The sequence below is a fragment of the Triturus cristatus genome, chromosome 10, assembly GCF_964204655.1.
Source record: "Triturus cristatus chromosome 10, aTriCri1.1, whole genome shotgun sequence".
NCBI lineage: Eukaryota > Metazoa > Chordata > Amphibia > Caudata > Salamandridae > Triturus > Triturus cristatus.
Window position 1 is genome coordinate 414,853,804 of NC_140593.1, and position 21,012 is coordinate 414,874,815.

Consider the following 21,012-nt stretch of genomic DNA (forward strand, 5'->3'; position numbering starts at 1 on the left):
TCACTTTTTTGATTGACAGAACATAATCCCCTGTGTCCATGCACCATTGCAGGTCTCTGTAAAATAGCCTCCTCAATTTGCTCAATCTGGTCTCCCAAGGAAGCTGAAATGCAGAGGATGGCAGAGGCTGCAGAATGACGTACATTTTGCTAGGATACTCCTCAGAGGTCATGGGTCGGTCATAGTAGGCCAGTGTAGCAGATTACCTTGTAATAGATCACCCACAATACTCATGTGGCAACCACACAGATGTCCGGTAACAGACAGAAGGGCATAGCAGATTACCTTGTAATAGATCAGCCACAATACTCAAAGAAGGACCACCTTATACCAGGTTGACTGATGGGGTTAGGGGCATGTGGCTACCACACAGATGCCGGGTAACAGACAGAAGGGAAGACACCATTGTGTGCAGATGCATACATGGCCACTCCTCTGTCTTTGTAGCCTTCGTCAAAAAGTTATCCTGGCTCCGAAAGGAACTCATACACCCAGTGACACGCCTAACCTGATAGATGTCACCTCATCCCATGCTCCTCTAGCACAGCAACTCAAGCTTGGGTAGCTTCACCTTTTCAGAACAGCTCAAATCTCAACAACAAACCAGGTTAGAGCAGAAAGGAGTTTAGCTGTTGTGCGACAGCTTGTTGACATTCGATTACATATAAATTTATTTCAACAACTAGGCCTGATTCGGTGGAGGAGAGGGAGGGCATTGGGGGTAAAATTTGCCATTCCGATAAGTGCGAAACTTGCAGGCCAACAGAGGTACTGATGCGGTCCCGTAAAATGAGGGACCAGCCCCACTCAATATCTTTTTTTAATTTAGTAATTAAAAGTATTCCTTCATGTCTAGTCGGCCTTCATAGTCTTATTCGGGATAGGTTAAGGTGAACTTCCTAATTTGCCCCACCAGAAGGCTGGTGCATAAGCAAACTTTGAACACCTTGCATCTTAGAGCTGAACACAATGTTCCTGAGGGAAAGGTTGGTTTAGGTACTTAACCCTTCATTCTTGTTTTCGACGTCCCGTCAGAATGAGTAGATCCTGACTTTCTGCACATGTCCAAGTGCCTCCTCAGCTAAGGAAATCCTGCACAATTGCGGTGAGAAATGCTTGTTATGCTTTTAGTTTGACTAATCCAGGGATCCTTATTCATCAGATAATATTTAGAACCTCTCGGGGGGCAATGATGCAGTCCATGAGCTAGGTAAGCCTACCATTGCTAGGTTGCTCACACCAAACATTTCTACACTTAGATGGAGTTCAGCCCTCAATAGGGTTAAGGCTGCTTCGATGGCATTTCCAGGCATTTCTCTTTGGACAGGACAATAGGCTAAGCCTGCCTCATTGGGCTTTGCACCTGTGATCTCTAGATCCCAATTTCAGCAGCAAGTTCTTTATCATGGTGTACTTGTTTAAATAAAGTTTCCTATGTGTCTAGTTCTTGTCTTAATGATATGACTTTTGTAAGGGCTTATGGCTAGATTGTGTTCTGTTGTATATTTGTGTCTTGGTCTTTTTAAGTATATCTACTAGCAACTGTTAGTAATAGACAGTTCCATGTAACTCCATCCTAACCTTATTCTACACATGCAAGATGAATCAACAAACGCCACACCCAGCTGAAGTCAGTCTAACTATTGATTTTACTGAAAATGATTAATTGGTGTGTCCTTTTCTTTTCACATGCTAGCACGCCTGGATAAAGTCACAAAATCTCTTGAAGGTAGGAATGATACACTTGCAGATATTAATTTGTTTATTTCTGTACATAACATTTCTTGTCTTTGTCCTACTGAAGGCAGTCTTAACAGTCCCAACTAAATCTATTATTGAGTCATAGTCATAAACATTTGATTAGTTTTGCATAATAATATGAAACATACCACAGATAATTCTGGTCTTACTGGCCTTAGATTCATGCTTGAGATAAGAGATACGGAGAATACAATTATGCTTGAATCTTTGTATTGTACCCATTCCAGTATCATAAGTGTACATAGATTGTATAGAAATTGTTTCCCTCTGTTCGTATATGTTATGCAGAAGTTTGCTTACACATTTTAAGACTGATGTTTGCGAATAGTGAAGCAATTTAGTTGAAATGGCACATTCTGTTTAATTTCAGTAGATAACCTACCAGTAAATGTATGTTTTCTGCATTAAGTTGGGTCATCTGACCTGGCCATGAACAGAGACAAATAGTGAGTACTTTGCTTTGCTATCTGGAAATATTATTTGAAAATATTTTTTCATCTCACGGTTGAGGGAGGCCTCATATTGTTTGATGTATCCTAATGCAGAGGTAAAAGAAAAAGGCTGACGACCATTCTCAAAAACACCTATTTTAAGACGAACACCACCATAGAGAAATATCAGCAAAGCTAACATCAGGGTTTGCTTAGGCACCTTAAGTATTGACTCATCAAATAGGATAATTCAGTCATGTTTTTTTTGCTTATAGAAGAATGGACTATACTCACTGCTGCACCACAACACAATATTCAAACAGCAGGTGAAATATCAAATATTTTATGTCTCTAGTTATCACTACTAATCTCCCACCAGGTGCACTCTTTTGAAAAGAAAATGATGGGGGTGAGGTGGGAGAGCAGGGGAACCACAAAGAACGGCATGAGTCCTGAAGACTATATAATACTTCATTCTAGGAGGAGCCAAGATGGCGACCGGGACGGCAGCGTAGACTCCCGGCTCCGTGAACCTCCGCACCCCGCACGGATATCCTGCACGAGATCCTCAGCCTGTGCTATGCGATTGTGTTTCTGAAGGAGAGTGGCACCCGATCGTGTGACTCCGAGGTTTCTGGCTGCGGTATCGCCGGAGAAATGTGCATTTGAACTTTGCGGCCCGTGCAGCCCTGGAGCCAGGACCTCGAGTGGACGCCTTGGCCGGGTGGCAGTTCAACAACAGCGGCCTGTGGTGACTGGGTGGAGTCGGTCCACCGGAGCGGTGCCAAACTCGGCCTACATTTCGTCGTGGTCGTTCCTACTGTCAAGCGTAGCGGACCGAGTGCATGCCCGGGGGTGCAATTCTCAGATCCTCCGGTGATTGCCCCTGCCTTTGATGGTGAGCTGCCCGGACGCCGCCCGTATCTCGCCCTGATCCTTGCGGGCCGCTCCCGGATTTTCGCGGGAGCTGGTCCGTGGTGGGGACGACTGTTGCCCGTGACCACGCAACGGATAACTTTTTTGCCTGCCCCCGGAACCCTGTCTCCAGCGACGTGGACCTCGAGGCGCTTGTCCCTGGGTCCCGGCCCCAATACGGGTCGGGCATACTTGGCGGCCATCTTGTTGCGATGCGGCCTACCATCCTGTCCACTGGGTCGCAGCAGGATTGGGAGTGTGTGACTTTTGGGAGTGTGGCGGAGCGATCGCAGAGAGCTGTGCTGGGGTACGGCGACCTCCTCGAGGCCCTTGGTGCTCTTCATTCCTCCTTGGTTCATGGCGTCGGGGTCTTGGGGAGTAAGCTCGACGGTGTGGCATCAGCGTTGGGACAGTGGCGGCCCGCCTGTCCTCAGGTACACAGGGACTTCCCACACTGCGCACAGGAGGACACTGTTGCGGCCACCCCTGAGACTAGCGCACAGCTGGACACTCCGGACAATATGCTACCGTGTGATCGGCTAGCTGAGGGTCTGATCTGTCCCGGAGGTATTGGACCTGAGTGGGAGGTGGTGGCCTCGTCCCGTACACAGCCTCCGGCGACCCGGGGACAATTCCAGCAACAATTGTCTACTTTGGCTGCTTCTGCCTTCCTGGACCTCGAGTGCAGTGCAGATCCTGGGGCAGCACTGGGAAGCCCGTCCCTCCATGATGCGGACTGTGTTGGTGCTCAGAGACTTCCACCCCACCTGTGTGCGTCGCTTCTTGGTCGTTTTTGGACACTCCTCTACCTTGTAACATTGGACATGGCGCTGGGTCGAGGGGTAGGCATGGGCGGAATTGCAAAGAGTGGTCAGGGATAAGGCTGACCCTTCAGGGGTGGTCGTCTAGTGGACGGGCGGGCTCAGGGGTTGCGTGCTCTCATGGCATAGCTGTTAGCATAATAGGTGCATAATGCTCCCCATCTTTCTTTGATACGATCGATTTTGTGCTGTTTATTGTTTACTTTGGGGAAAACTTACCGTGCGGGAGGGAGAAGCCGGGGGTATGTTTTTGAAGGCCCTCCTCCAGTTTATTAACACTTTCTATACCCCCCCCCGTCTGGTGGGGTTCTTTTCCTACTCTTCTTCCCTATTCTTCTATATTTCGGGTCTGGTTCTAGGGCGACAGGCACACTGCTGGGGGGGGGGGCCGTACTCATTTGCAGAGGTGCAGGGTGGGGGGTTGGGGGAGGGGATTCTTTAGTCTTTCACCTCTTTTTTCCATGGCCTCCTTTTTCTTCTCTGATTCTTCTTGTTTTTCTTTTTCTGGGATCAGCGTGATACACCTCCTTTGTTATGGCTCGTTGCCGTTTCACGTGTGCCACAATTTCCGGGGTGTTCTCTGGGAGTTCGGGCGGGGGACTGCAGGCGCAACTGTTTATGATATTCTTCCCCATCCTGAATTTCCTGTGTCTGCGCCATTGATCCAATAGATTGCTGTTTATTGCTTACGTCTATTACTCTGCATACCTTTTATCGCTGTTGGGAAATTGTTCGGCACCTGATCCTTCTGTCTTGTTCCATTGTAAAATGAAAACCTTCTTTCTCCTGGTGTCCTACCTGCGCTGCTCACAGTATTAGCATGAAGATTCTGCTCCCCGAGGTGCTTCCGGTGTTTACATTTGATCTTTGTTGCTCTGATTGCTTAGCGGCCGGCCCCGGGGGGTTGTAGGCCCATACTTGTTCTTGATTGACATGTCAATAAAGGTTTTTAAAAAAAAAAAAAAAAAAAAAAAAATACTTCATTCTAAAGCTTAATAGTCAAGAGCACCTTTTAAAGGAAACATTTTCAAACTTTTTCTCTGGCTTTGTAGTGAGGGCTGAAGATCTGACCAGTCAAAGAGCTGATCAAGCACTTCTCGATATGCCCACCAAGTGTATTAAACCATACGTCTTATTGGAATACAGCAAGTCCCTTGCTACCTCGAGCTGTAAAAATTGGAGAGTCTTGCCTCCCTTTCTAATTAGTCTCATGGGGAACACAAGAGATGCAGCAGTACTCAAAATGATTAGCTCCGTTTTAATGACCGAAAGGCCTTCCCTCCACATGGGAATCACATGACTCGCATCAGGGTAAATCGCAGCCCTTGTGCCACCCATTGATACATCTATTTCCTGGCAAATACTTGTAGCACCCATTCCATTGTAGTGCCCAGCCTTAGTGACAAACACACAGCTTCCCTTGAGTCACCCATCACCACGGTGTGCAAAAATGATGAACCAAGAGTAGGAAAGTGAGTTTCTGTTGCAATAACCCCCACACTTTTTGCCAGACTACTGATGCACTTTTTCTTGGTGTGCCCTGCGTCCCTGCCAATCAGGTTCCCAGGGCCTGTGTTCTTTCCCCAAAACTAACCCAATTGGAATCTCTGGCCTCAGGTCAGCCCCTGGTAAATTGTACCACAGGTACCCAGGGCCCTGTGACCAGGGAAGACCTCACCCTTAGAGGCCCTGTACCTCTACTCACACACACACTGCCTTTGCAGCCTGCGTGTTTTGGTGCAGAACAAAGCGAAGAGTCGACATGGCACACATCCCTGTGTGCCATGCCTACAAACCACTGGCATAGATCAGTCACCCCTCTAGCTTGGTGTCCTATGCCAGTGGTGAGGGTACAGGTGCATGAGCCCTGTACCCCTACAGTGTCTAAGTCCGTCCTTAGACATTGTAAGTGCAGTGCTGCCATTAAGAGTATATGGTACTGGGAGTTTGTCATTATGAATTCCACAGCACCATAATGGCTACACTGAAAACTGAGAAGTTTGGTATCAAACTTCTTAGCACATTAAACCCACACTGATGCTAGTGTGGGATTTAATGAAAAATGCGCACAGAGGGTATCTCAGAGATGCCCTCTGAAAACTAACCCACCTCTAGTGACCCGACTGAGTGGCTGCTTAGGCTGCCATCAACAGGCATGTTTCTGGACCCCTGGGTCGAGAGCCTGCTGCTCTCGGGGTCCTGAAACAATGCACATCCTGGGACGAGGTGCCAAGTCTCCTCCCCCAGAATGGGCAGGGTTCACGAAGGGGAAGCTTCAAAGGCATGCCGCCTTTGTGATCTTCCCCAGACCACTTGCTGCTTTCATCAACTGGTCCCCACTGGTTCTACCCCTCACTTTGGGTGAGAGAACCGGCGGGAAAAACAAGTGAGGGAAAGAGGTGTGCTCATCTCTGCCAACCCCACCCCTCAGGTGGGGAAGGTGAGGCAAAGCACAACTCTGAGTCACCTCCATCTTGAGGATGGGGGGACCCAAACAACCAGGGACAGGCTCCTGCCCCCCTCCCACGCAGGGTGGCACGATAGGGGGTGTCCCCACCCCAGGGAAGGGACCCATTGGTCCCTGCCCTTTACCTACCTGTAACGCCCCTAAATCTAGTATTTAGGGGGCACCCTGAACCTTGCTTCCTCAGATCCAGAAACGACAAGAAGAAAAGAAGGACCGAACAGCCGTGCAGCCAGCTAACAAGAGGCCCCCCTAACCGCGACCAGGAGCTGGTAAGAAGATCTGACCCCAAAAGCCACCCCTTCACCCGATGCCCTATGACCTTATGTGCCCAAACCGACGGTGCCTAACCAACCCTCAACTTCCCAACTTACCTCTCCAAGTGGTGGTCGCACCCAGAAGTCCTTCGTCTCCCTGTCTGCAGTGCTTTTGCAAACCGGAGGTTCTCCATAGAAAAAAGCAGGGCGCCCAACGTCGAAACAGCACTCTTCACCCGGCCGCCCCAGTGCTGCTGAGGGTGCACCTTTTGTGCTACTTTGTTTCCCCATTTGCCCGGACCTAAACCCTAGGAGCTTTGCTCCCACAACCCAGTGTCCTGCTTGCCAGCAGCCACCTACTGGAGGCCCACTATCCCCATTAGATAACATTAGGCCTCAACACTCTACACCCGGCCGCCCTAGTGCCGCTGAGGGTGCAACAACCATGCATCACTGACCCTGGGGTACACCTGAGTCTAACCCCAGAACCTTAACTTCCACAGTTGATTACTTACATGTGAACCGATAACCTGTTTTTCCTCCATAGGACAACATTGACAATTTTTTTCCAAAAAGTTTCCAAGTGTGGAATTTTGAAATCTAAAAATATTCTTTAAAAATCGCAAAAATAACCAAAACGTATTTACTTACTTGTTTGCTGGAAATGTCCCATTGCTAAATCTAGGTTTCCAGCACTGAGTTAGAAAAGTAACGTAAAAAGTAACTTACCTGTAATTTACTGAAAAAGTCAATTCATTTCAATGTACTGTATTTGCTAAGTATTGCAACCTACTGCATCCCCTGTAAATCAAACAAAGTACAATTTAGATTGCATTTTCAAACTGTTTTATATTCAGCAACTTATTACTAAAAAGTATTTAATGCCTACCTGTTCCAGGCTTGCTTGGTTCTAAAAATAAACAACAGTATATTTTTTATACAAAAACAATTGGCCTAGAGTTCAGTTCTTGAGTGTGTGAATTAATTTGCTGACTGAGTGTGTACATCAAGTGCTTAACACTGTCCTCTGATACTGCCTTACTGCTCGACCACTCTACCGTAAGGTTCTATCTAACTTTAACCTTTGCTTACCTCTGGGGTCACCTGCACTCTATACACACTATAACTCACTTTGGTGTAGTATATATAGATCCAGTTTCCTACTCCACGCCCTTCACACCCCCATGTCCGAAGGTGTATGATAACTTATAATGCAAATCCTCACAAACTTCACTTTGTGCTTCATTTTTTTTATTTGCAAGTCCGTTGTTGAGAAAGCACACTCCATGAACCTCTTGCTGGCTCCTCTGGGCTTTCTCCTTGTGGGTAGGCCTGGACTAAAATTCTGTTCTGCTCGCGGAAATTGCGATAATTTGACATTTTCGCGTTCCGCGGAGAGCGCGAAAATGTCAAAATTTCCGCAATCCGCATCTTACCGGAATTATTTTCTTGTTCGCACTGTAAAAAAATACATTCTCGCGTGCGCGCGATCGCCTTACCTGAATCCCCGCGTTCGCCGACAAGTTTTCCCGATGCGGTCGCGTTCTCCACAAGATGTTGGATTGTTGGTAGCCATTTGCGCGGTCTCGCGACAGTTCACGCCCGCACTAACGTCATTTGTTGCGCGATCACGTCATTAGTCGCGCAATCACGTCTTTCTTCTCACGATCATGCACTGCGAGAGTATGAGATGATTGACATCTCGCGCCCGTGAGCAACCGCATGGGTAAGTTGGCGAGCCGCGATCACGCAGAAAATACCACGAACGGGCGGCAAAAAAACTTCCACGTCTTCGCGATATTTCCACGTGTTTGCGAAGATTGTTAACATTTTTCGTGATAGTTTGCAAAAGTGAATTTCGCAAATTCCGCCCACCCCTACTTGTGGGCCTCAGCAACCTTCTCCGCTGAAGATATGTGGTGATAAATGGCTGCCACAATACACTCCATGTCAGAAACGCTGGTAATAATCTTGTCACATGCCTATTCCATGGTAGATGTTTTGACCTTAGTGTAGCTTGAGGTCCCTGCAGCTCTTTAATTGTAGCCATTATGAACGCCTCACCCTGGTTAGGGGGACAGTCGACTTAGTAGCCAGTTCACCATTGCCATCTGTTGCATCTTTTGAGTTTGCCCCCTTTGTGGAATAGAGTCTACTTTCTCCCTGGCATAACATTTCTATTAGGGAGGCATAGTGCAACCAGTGCCAGGTAGCCCATTTGCTTCTGTATGTTAACTCTTAGCCTGCAGACCCTCTCCCTCTTGCCATTGCCTTCTGGACTGGTGACAGCCCCTGTAGTCTCCAGTTCTGCCATAAGGTCCTCTTTTTTAACTCTAGGTCTGGACAATAGTGCACTGAACTGACCGCCATCGGGTCCTCATGCGCTGCCTTTATGATGACCCAAGGGCATGCAAAACTGTATAGATGCTGGCAAAACTCCCAACAGTGTTGTAGAAAATAGAGGGGTAATCGGTCCCGAACCCTTACTAGCCGTTTTGATTTAGCAAATAGTAGTGATGGATGCTTGTCTGTGACAGGGGGAGACCCCTGGCCCCCTAAACCCGAAAAGTAATTTCATTTGAATGTCTGGACAAGCTTTAACAAGTTTTCTTTTTCCTGGAGTAAACTCCAATACAAGGTGTGCAGAATAAAGGTTTTTAATTGTAAATTTTTCTGTGTTTCTCCGGTGCATCAGCCGACTGAAAAATGCTGATACGAGGCTCTATGCCACAGATTCAACTTGAGGAACTTATTACACACCATAACCAAGGAACCGTCCAGCCCAGAATATTTCTCTCTACGTCCTGAGGAAGCCGCAGGCCAGATGGCCGTGTAAAAGGGTCGAAACACGTGTTGGCTGTCACTCTTCTCTTACTCTGTGACTCAAAGCTGTGAAAATGAGTCACAAACACGTTAAAATTAACAATTAAAATCCTTTATTCTGCACACCTTGTATTGGAATTTACTCCAGGAAAAAGAAAACTTGTTAAAGCTTGTCCAGACATTCAATTGAATAAACCGATATCCAGCATTCCCATGCCAAGCTTGACACAAGCTGTAGTCCTTGACCTGAAGTAGTAAGACTGAGACCTGAATTGTTATCCTTCTGAAAGACTTTGAAGAATATCGTTTTCAAGCTCTGTCTGACTAACTAGATATCGCTCTCTCGCTCTCTCTCTCTCTCTCTCTCTCTCTCTCTCGCTCTCTCTCTCTCTCTTTCTCTCTCTCTCTGTCTCTGTCTCTGTCTCTCTCTCTCTGTCTCTCTCTCTGTCTCTGTGTCTCTGTGTCTCTGTCTCTGTCTCTGTCTCTCTCTCTCTCTCTCTCTCTCTCTCTCTCTCTCGTGTCATGTGGACCGTCTCCGGCTTGTAAAATAAATTTGGATTTCAACTGCTGCTGTGGTCTGTGCCCGTGTGTTCCTCTATGCTAAGTTGAACCATTACGGGACTTTCTGCTGATACATATATATATATATCCTACTGGCGGTCACCAGTAGGTAGTTATAGTTAGGACCTAGTTACTATAGGAAAATGCCAACATTCTATTTGTAATAACTTTGGAGCCAATTGATGAATCTTCGTGAAATTTTCAAAACTAATTCTTTGTTGAGATCAGCTCTTGAAAGTTTGGGGTTGATTCATCAAGGGGGGGCCGAGAAAAAAAGGTGGGGTCCCAAAACGTGTTTTTTTCAATGTTAATTTCCATAGGAAAGTTTAGACAAGCCTACAGGTCGAACCGGTGAACGGAATTACCCCAAATTTGGCAGGGAGAAGGGTCTTGGTCTAGAAAGCACGCTTTTGTTTATTTGGTGTAAATCCGTTCAGTAGTGTTTGAGAAATATCGAAATTTACAGATATCGATATTTGGGAATTCAGCCATCTGTTTGGCTGAGGCGTTACGAGCACAAGCTTGCTGCTGATTGGGTGCGAGCGCTGCGAGCGTATGCAACTAGGAAGTGTTGGCCGCCATTTTGTGATTGCGTTGAAGCGAGTAAGGGGGAAAAAGGGCGAAAAATGTGGGAAAGAGGAGGGTAGGAGCACTGTAACCTCTGTGGGGTGTTTAGGGTGTGCTATAGAGAGGGTGCGAAGTGAACTACTCATACCTACCAGTCTGAAAGTGCTGGGTACGGAAATTAAGTGAGGTATTGCGTAGTCTGATGCTGCTAAGGTGAGCTGCTGCGGGAGTCGGGGATGAAAGCGTGAGCCTAAACTGTGTGTCTTATGGTGTGAAGTCATGTGCCCTGGCCGCTGCAGCACACCTGTGGAAGTAGTGTCAGCATGTGTTTATACCTACTAGGACGAACTACTGGCTCCTACTGGTTTGAAAGTCCTGGGGTACGGAAAATATGTGAGGTATTGTCTAGAGTCTCATGGTGCTAAGCTGAGGTGGTGCCGGAGTCTGGGATGAAAGCGTGAGTCCAAACTGTGTGTCATATGCTGTGAAGTCATGTGCTCTGGCCGCTGTGCCACATCTGTCAAGTAGTGTCAGCATGTAGTTATACCTACTCGGAGGAACTTTTGTTTTGAACATTGTAACTTGTGTATGGTGCTTAGGTGGTGTTATACTGGGAGTGCGAAGGTAAATTTGCGCGTATCAAATCAATACGGTTTTTATAAAGCGCAAACTACTCACCCCTATGGGTCTGAAGGCCCTCGAGGCCGGCGTGGAAATTATGTGAGCTATTAAATGAGCTATTGCCCAGAGTCACATGGTGCTGAGCTGAGGTGTCCAAAGGTGTCCTTCATAAGCATTTCCAAACCTACCCCAGTCAATGTGCCTAGGTAATTTCCACCACAATGCACAATCATGAGGTCAGGGTGTGGAAGATGCAAAGAGGTTTTAACCAAAAGTAGCAATTGGTGCAACTAAAATCTTCTCTGTGTAAACCATTTAATGTCCACATTTTGTAAACCTAGGTCTAAGTCAATACATCTGTGTTCTGCATACCTCTTGCACCTGAAAATATAGCTATGTCCTACGATCCACACTAGCATTTTGAAGGTATGATTGGAAGGTATGGAAAGATGTCTGCAGTTCATGCAGTTCCTTGGTAGAATAAGAGATATGTTTAAAGACGAGGAAGTACTTTTTTTGCCATACAAAACGATATGTGATTGGGAGTTGAAAAGCATTCTTTCTTAAAAGTAGGGTGCACATTCGTTTTGTGGAAAAGCATCTTTGTGATTGGTTAAGGAAAAGCAGTTTCAACGTGGAGTACATATCATAGGATAACATTTGCTCAACTGAACCACAGCTGCTACTTGCATTTGGAAGGCACTCTTCAAACTTAAAACATTTGTGAACTTTTAACCTGCACGTGCCGTTAAATGTTCGAGAAAATGTTGCAAAAAAAATATCGTTAAGTTTAAAAAAATTGATGAACTTTTAACCTGCACGTGTTGTAGAATGTTCTAGAAAGTGTGTTGATAGAATACGTTGCACTTCTGACTTCTATGTGTTGTTGAATATTACAAAAACGGTTTATATGGAAAATTAAAAAGAAACCAATAGAGAGAAGTTTTGAAACCTAAAAGAATCAAGGAACTATTCTAATTTGTTCTTTACATGTGTTTATGTGTGGAGCAACAAAAATATAGACACAACAGCACCAGGAAGAGGAAGAAGCAGGGAGTGGGGGGGACAGGGGGAGATGGGCAGAATGGCACATATGCACAATTAAGTACAGCACAAGTATAGACAAACAATGACCAAAATGAAACACACCAACAAGGAGCACAAGTCACACAACCCGCCAACATCACACCACTGACCGAGCATAGAAGTGAAAACTACGCTGCATTCATACAGGATGTGTACAAAGGCCGGTTGTTGGTGTTGTGGGATGTCTGCGACCGTGGTTATCATGGATGAGATGCCCAGCACGTGGCACATGGGCGAGTTCACTGTGTGTTACATTGCCAAACAGCTGCTTCTCCCTCCCACGAGCCCCCACACTTTTCTACAGTGCGCTGTTGTATCTCGTGCACTCGTACGGCACACCATTGTAATGCCTATTCGTGCATGTCCTGCTACATTCAAACTACACCATCACAGTGCCGTTTGGAGGTGGTGCATGGCACTTTACAATATCGAGTGCTGCGGCCTTTGTGGCAGACCACACCAGAACACAGACACACACTTACCGCACTTCCTGTACACTAACATGTCCAAGACACCCTGTTCCCCTGCTCTGACCTGTGTACTCCAGACCAGCACATGCCGGTTGTGTATGCAGGAGGATGCGTGCGTAGCTACATGTCCAGGCTCACTGCCAACGCTGAGGTGACAGCACACTGTGATGTTGCAGGGCTCGTGCCTATCATGCTAAGACAATTTCCACAGGGACACACTTGCTCAGATGCGGGTTTGGGAGGCGTTGGAGGTCCAGGTGTTGTTGCGATGAGTGTTGTGGCCCTCATGGGTATCCCTGCATCATGCTCATTGATTCTATGGCACCTGTGGGTGTTCTGGTGTGGGTCTTGGCTGAGTTCCGTTTTATGGTGCAGGTAGTCGTCCTGCTTAACACCAGCAGAAAGCAGGTGTAAAATACCTGGTGCTAATGTGGCTTATCGCCGGAATTTGTTTCACATTGCAGTTGGTGTGAAAGTTGTGATGTGATTTTTTTCGTGTGCAGAACAATATACGAACTGAGCAGTGTATCTCGTCAAGATCCAGCACTTGACGCACTATTCCCAATCAATATAAATACAATGAGAGTTCCTAATTGATTTTTTGTGTACACTGAAAGTGCAGCCACTACCTCAGTGCAATTCAATACAGGATTTTAGTATTTAGAATAAATCGCAAAGGTGCACCTCGTGTCTTTTTGTACGAGAACGGCTAGTGTGCATTTCATTATCAGCACTTTAATGGAAGTAAAGTTGAGATAAATCTAACACACTATTCAGAAGTTGGTGTAGTAAACTGCAGACATCACCAGTATTCCCACGATAAGTGCCCCAAAATTTAACATCATGGTGGGCTCCATCAAATAACAGTAATGAGAACAAGAAAGAGTCGCACAGCAGTGAAGAGAACAACCAAAAATGTTGGGTTTTTTTTTTTACTCAATTTTTTTTATAAATATATATGTAAACGATAAACGAAAAACTATTTGCAAAATTAATTTTTTTATTAACATATATATAAATGATTGACTAATAAACAAAATGTAACAAAAATAATAGAAAACAAGAAGGCGGAATACTCCTGTGGGGATCATGGATGTCGACGACAGAGCCTGGAAAATACAGCACAAAATAAGAACATGTGTAATGGGCATATCAAAGGAGAGAGGCACAGAGAAACAGAGAAGGAAAAAAAAGCCAGAGAGAAAAAGAGAGGGAAAGCAAGAAAGGGAGAAGGAAGAGAGAGAGTTAGAGAGATAGAAGAGAGATAGAAGGAAGAGAGAGAGAGAGACAGACACTGCCGCCTCTGCGCATCCATGAGCAAATAATTACCTGGTGCCACCGGAGTGTGCAGCAGTGGGCACTCCACGTGCCCGTCAAACAGACAACATCAGCTTCTCCGTGGATCTCACAGATGTCGCGGAGTCCTGAGTCATGAATGGCGGAGACCACATCATCTTCTCCACGTCCCGGCAGATATCACACGTCACTGAGTCCTGAGTCATCAATGGCGGAGACCACATCAGCTTCTCCGTGGCCCAGCAGATCTCACACATGTCGCGGAGTCCTGAGTCATCGATGGCGGAGACCACATCAGCTTTTGGGGCCGCTAAGCCTGTGGAACTCAAGTGTGTGCACGTGGTGGGAGGCCATCTAGTCCGCGCCAAGGGGGTGGTAGCCCCCTGATAGCTATACAGATCAGGGTGCGACTAACCTTCTGTGCAACTTTTCAAAGACTCTTTATGGTTGAGACACGGGGATATGACGCTGTCGATCTATTATATTTGCGTGGTCACATGGCCTGTGATGCATGTGCCGGATGGGTGTGGTGTGTGTGCAAACCTGCCCTGTGGGAGAGGCCGTGAGATGTCGAACTAGACCACTGACCTTCACACCAACAGCGAGTACGCCTGCGACAGGTAGCTATGTGGGGCCAACGTCGGAACGTAATCGCAATGGCGTGGCGTACGACGGAACAGGGCAGGGATAGCTACAATAACACGGACGGCTCGTAGTACTGTGTCTGTGAGTCGAGTGGACGGGCCGCAGCTGGCCCTCTGCGAGCCTGGGTGCGAACTGTTTATAACTCACACTACATAAGCATTGAAAATCATTTTGTGATTCAGTCCGTCAGCTGGCATTTGTCCAAGGCATTTGTGAAAACATATCGGAGTCCTTTCTGTGATAGATACCCCATTGACGCTGCCTCTCCCCACATCAGCAGGTAACGCACCCTCTTCCCACATTACCATCATAATGTTCAAGAAGCAAGGATACTAAAAGGATATTATGTAGATTTGAGGCCTGTAATAGTTACTTGCCTAGTGGACTCTGTAGTTAATGAATGAAGAAATAATTTTTATTGTGAGCCCTAGTGCATTGTAGGCGTATGATGAAAAGATGAAATAAGTATAGAATACATTGACGAAGTGTTGTATTTTCTGAGTACAATCTTGTTAGAAATTAGCATTTAAAATTAGAATTGCGAGCTGTACTGCCTGTAGTGTGGACTGCTATTCCATGTTAGTTTGCATTTGAAGATTAATTTGGTCATTGTAGTAAAGCTATAACTGATATAAAAAAAAAAAATCTTGAAGCGAGGATACTAAAAGGATAATATGTAGGGTGTAGGACTGTGATAGTTGCCTACTGGAGTCTGTAGTTGCATATGGAAATACCCCTCACTGATCAAAGGGAGTGTGGTGCTGTGGTCGCTGCCACAGACTTGGGGTGACTGCTATTCAGAACTCAGGACACAGTTAAACATGTGAGATCGGCTTGTGTTAAAGAGGGTTAGTGGGACTACGTGTTGCCGGCCTTGCATATCGAAATATGCCTCACTGATCGAAGGGAGTGTGGTGCTGTGGTCGCTGCCACGAACTTGGGGTGACTGCCATTCAGGACTCAGGACACAGTTACACATGTGGGATTGGCTTGTGTTGAACAGAGTTATTGGCACCATGTGTCGCCGCCGTTGCATATGGAAATATACCTAACTAATCAGAGGGAGTATGCTGCTGTGGTCACTGCCATGGACTTGGGGTCACTGCCATTCAGGACTCAGGACACAGTTCCACATGTGGGATTGTTCGGCTTGTGTTGAACAGAGTTATTGGCACCACGTGTCGCCGCCGTTGCATATGGAAATATGCCTCACTGATCGAAGGGAGTCTGGTGCTGTGGTTGTCTCACAGAGTTAGGGTCACTACCATTCAGGACTTAGGACACAGTTCCACATGTGGGATCGGCTTGTGTTGAAGACGGTTAGTGGCACCATTTGTCGCCGGTTTTCCACAGTGTAGGCCAGAGGTAGCGGTGAGCAAGGGTCCACAGCCACGTGCATACGTTGGTGTCCCCACTGGCCTGCGTAGTGCAGGTTCAGTGGCACCACGTGTCGCCGGCCTTCCATATGGAAATACCCCTCACTGATCGAAGGGAGTCTGGTGCTGTGGTCGCTGCAATTCAGGACTCAGGACACACTTACACATGTGGGATCGGCTTGTGTTGAACAGGGTTAGTTGGCACCACGAGTCGTCGGTCTTCCACAGTGTAGGCCGGAGGCAGCAGTCAGCAAAGGCCCACAGGCAGGTGACGTTGACTTGAGCTGCACAGATTGGGAGCATGTGGTCTTCTTAACACATTATAGTGTCTTACACAATTTGCGTTGCTACTAATCTTGAATTGTGAGCCGTGTAACCCCAGTGTAGGGCGGAGGCAGCAGTCAGGATGGGCGCACAGCTACGTGGCGATGATTTATGGTGCAGTGATTTAGTAGCACCTGAAGGACACCGTGCGATGATGCCTGGTCTGGGCGGGCCACACTGGAAGCAAAGTGTCTTGCGAACTGGACTGCGACATCTGCAATCACCACTGCATCTGAGCGCTGCTGTCCGCAGTGTAGATCGAAGGCAGTAGTCGGTACAGACATAAGTCTGTGGTGCTGTGCCGCTGGGTTCACAGGGGGCCTGTGTCGAGGAGGCCCGCGGTTATGGTGGCAGCACGTGCCAGGGTGAGGGCTGCCGCTGTGATAGACTCGTTGGTCTTCCTTCAAGTGAACCACGCCTAGGGCCTGGCCTATTTATTCATACTGCTATGCTGGAGTGGCGTTCGTTGGAGCAGCCCACTCCGCTTCCAGGGGGGACAACACAGCTGCATGACTGAGATCTTCCCCACTGCCTGAGGTAACATGGTTGCGTCCACTGTGCGCTACACTACAAGTATTAACAGTATATCTCCACATGGAGAGGTTTGTGCTTTGCATAGTGAGGTCTGTGCAGCACATCAGCGTTACACTTGGCATTGTGTGCTTTATTGTTGAAAGGTGACTTGCCTCTTTCATATATAGTTGGTTGCCACATCTCCCAACATTTAGCTATTGTGTGGCTGAGGGGCATGGTGTTTTGGGAAGGTCCGTTGTCCTGTTTTGCGCTGGCTTGGTGGTAGAAGGGGGGGTGGTGCGGGGGGAGGTTCTGGTGGTGGTGGCGTTGGGTGTTGTGCTCTTGTTGCGTGTCGGACCTGGACCTGCATGACCAGTAGCTCTATCATGTGTTGGTCTTTAGATGTGTCTGTGTGTTGGGTCCAATTCACGGAGTAGATAGTCGACCTCCTTAACACCAGTTAAAGGTTGATGTGAATTTGTTACTGCTAACTTGGCTTATCGCCTGCTTTTTGGATTGCATTGCAGATTTGGCTGGTTGTTGAAAATATGGGGAAGTGGTGTTTTCGTGTTTTTTTTGCACGGGAACGCCTACTTTGCATTTCATTAGCGTTAGTTGTGGCTCTCATTTGTGGTGATTTTGTTGGCGTAAGGTATCGATGGAAGAATTGTGAGATTTTCAGTTTTCACCAAGTTGAGAATGGGTTGATAATTAAAAACACATAAAAAAGATAGGTTTAATGAACATTATAATTAGAAATTAGCATTTAAAAAACCTTTGAAATTCACTGAAAAAAACATAGGATTCAGGCACTTTATAGTTAGAAATTTGCATTTAAAAAACCTTAGAAATTCACTGAAAAAAACTATAGGTTTCAGGCACGTTATAGTTGGAAATTAGCATTTAAAAAACCTTAGAAATTCACTGAAAAAACCATAGGTTTCAGGTATGTTATAGTTAGTTGGACATTTCACTCATAGAAAACCATAGAAATTCCCCTGTTATAGTTAGTTGAGCGAACTATAACTCGCGCCCCCGCAATGCACTGCTGATGACGTCACACATTACATCATTCATGACCTGGTCAGTGACATCACTGATGACATCTCAAATGACATCACTGATGACATCATCCAGTGAATGCTAATTTCTAACTATAACGTGCTTGAAACCTATGGTTTTTTCAGTGAATATATATATGTGTGTGTTTTTTAAAGTGTGACAGTACTTAAATAGTGAATGCTTTAAGGTCATAGAATGAATTGCTTTGAGGAAAAAATAATTATCCTTTCCTTGAGAAATTCTAGATTGACATAGACGGATGAAATGTATTGAAAATTTGTCATTGTTGAAATTTCCAAGTTTGCTTTTGCCAAATTCTTCCATACAGATAGGTGATGATTTGGATCAATCAACCAGCCAGTTTGTGAGAGAGAGCCACAAAACTGATCAGATTGGATTCAAAAGGTTATTCAGAATTTTAAAATGCAATGAGGCCAGAGCTACCCAATTTCAGTTCTAGTTTTTAGATACCCGATTAAGTATTCTGGAATTTAACTACAAGGATTACAGATCAGTTCAGGATGCATCATTCTCGTTCCTTAAATTCAGTGTCATCAAATCCAAAGAAAGTAATAGTTACAGGTATCCTGGATGAATGTCGTCATGCCAGAAAGAGTCGTGCAATGAAAATTCTCCTTGCAGATTTAACTGAAAACCATTTAGGATATTTTGCATTTGTACATGTAAGGCTCAAACAACTGATGGGCATGTGGAATTAAAGGTGACACCTTTGTTCATGTGATTACTCATTGTTGTAAAGTAGATCATTTGTAAAAGAGAGATCTTCAAGAGATTAGTTTGTGTTAATCCCTGTTTGAATTGTCATTTGGAATTTATTTTGTACAGTGAAGCATTATATTTAATGTTTGGGATTGAAAATCTTACAATTTGGGTGAAACATGTCAGTTATTTTTAATGTTATTTAATTTGTATTTTGTATAATCTGGTTGCAACACCATACTTTAACTAAGAACTAATTTAGCCACTCTGTGTTAGTGACCTACTCTCTCAATATAATTTATTTGCATTAATGTTCAGGAATTCACGTTAGTTATTTGTTGCAGGGATGTGCTGCTGTTACTATTATTTACTTCTTTTCTTTTTTGGTGTACCTACCCAAAACCCTGGTCTCATCCTAGTCTAAACCTTGTTTTTTATTCTACTTTATCCTGCTACTTTACATCAGTTGTATGTGGAACTGTTCTGTGCTATGTGCATTGTAAGCCCTGGGGTCACCAGGCCCTAAGGGGGTAACGTGACACGAGCGGCTGGGCACCCAAAGGCCTATGTGTTAAGCGACCATACAACACACACATCCTCTGAAGCAGTAAACGCACACAATAAGGGACGCCACACAGTGAATGTGAATGCAAATTAATCAGATTTATCTAGTCAAAGAGCACGCACCGTTTCTCAGATGGCAATGGTTCTCAATTTGCACAGATTTACATTGGTACTACCGCTTCTCATGGCGGTTCCTCCAGCGATCCCTACAGCGATATTGAGCATCGGTGCAGGTGCACCCTCTTGAGCACACCCCAGTGGTAAAGCATTCCTGATATGACCTTAGGCACCCCCGAGCATAACGCGAGGTTGAAGCGCTGCTCATTCAAAGATTTAGGCACTCCTGGGCGCAACGTAAAGCTAACGCGCTACCCGTACACCTAGCACCTTGAGGACCTCCAAGCGTACCCTGAGGATAAAGCGCTACACGTATATATGGCACATTGGGCTTCGGGGCATACCCTGAGGATAAAACGTTACTCGTACATATGGCACATTGCACTGCTGAGCGTACCCTGAGGATGAAGCATCACTCGTACATATGACACATTGCACTTCTGAGCGTACCCTGAGGATAAAGCATTACTCGTACATATGACACATTGCACTTCTGAGCGTACCCTGAGGATAAAGCATTACTCGTACATATGACACATTGCACTTCTGAGCGTACCCTGAGGATAAAGCATTACTCATACATATGACACATTGCACTTAGGAATTCAACCAGGAGAGAGATCGCTACTCGCACCTGGAGTGCGTTGCACTTACGAACACAACTTGAAATTAGAGCGCTACTCGCACAGGGAGCGCACTGCATTGAAGAACTTAACTTTCCGATAGAGCGCTACTCGTACATGGAGCGCATTGCATTGAAGAGCACAACGTTCAGATTGACGGCAGTCCCCGGGTAAGGGCAATTCCACGGAGGGGGGGGAGTCGAGTCCCAGACGGAAGGGGAGTCTCCCGCGGAGGGGGGATAGTCAAAGTCTCTCCACGCGGTGTCGCTCCCACTCGGCAGGGGGTGCACCGGGGCCTTCCTAAGTCTCTGGGGGAGCGGGGGGGGCGCGAGTCCTGGGCCTTCCCACGGCCACGCTACCTCCCAGCCCCCGGAGGTTTTACCTCTGTCTCGTCGTCCGGCTCCGCTCTGGGCCCTTCTCTTCAGACGTGCAACGGCGCGGGACACGTCACGGCCAACAGCTCCTCTTCACCACGCTGCGACGGCAGCGACGGGGCCCCGGGCTTCTCCGCGGGCCCCGACCTCGTGCTGACACGTCCCTGAGGCCTCCGGGCCGCGGCGTTGATCGCGCTGCTGGCCCTCGCGCCAGGGGGGGTCCAAATTAAGCAGGAGCCTTGCCAGCTCCGTGCTCGACGGTAGATCGACGCGGGGGATCCCAGGTCGGGTTTAGAAGCGCAGGGAACAACGCGCTAATACCTGGTTGCTCCCCAGTAGTCAGGCAATCAGTCTTGGCAGGAAGTTTCAGTAGTCAGTTCTTGGCACGACGTTTAAACATTCAGTTTCTGTCATGCAGTCTCAGCATTCAGTTCTTGCGGCGCAGGTGATACTGGCGCCCTTGGGGGTTCTGTTCCTTGGGGGAAGGGGATGAGTTGGCGACTAGGTCCTTCCTAGTCAGGCTGGGCAGAGGTTACCTGGGTCCTCCTACTGCTGGGCAAGATCAGTGGGTTTCAAAGGATCCCTCACTCACTTAAGAGGCAGCACCTAAGCCCTGTCACT

The 21,012-nt window shown here is 46.7% G+C and overlaps 1 protein-coding gene across 6 annotated transcripts in view; it reads left to right on the forward strand.

Annotated features, from left to right (window-relative positions):
• Positions 1-21,012, forward strand: part of ACBD5 (acyl-CoA binding domain containing 5) — a 319,177-nt gene that overhangs the window by 89,943 nt on the left and 208,222 nt on the right. For 3 of the 6 annotated variants that reach the window (XM_085631746.1, XM_085631747.1, XM_085631751.1), the window contains exon 6: positions 1,697-1,729. The exons of the other annotated variants lie outside the window; for them this stretch is intronic. In XM_085631746.1, coding sequence (XP_085487872.1) covers positions 1,697-1,729 — 33 coding nt within the window. The remainder of the gene's footprint in view (positions 1-1,696; positions 1,730-21,012) is intronic. 6 annotated transcript variants of the gene reach the window in all.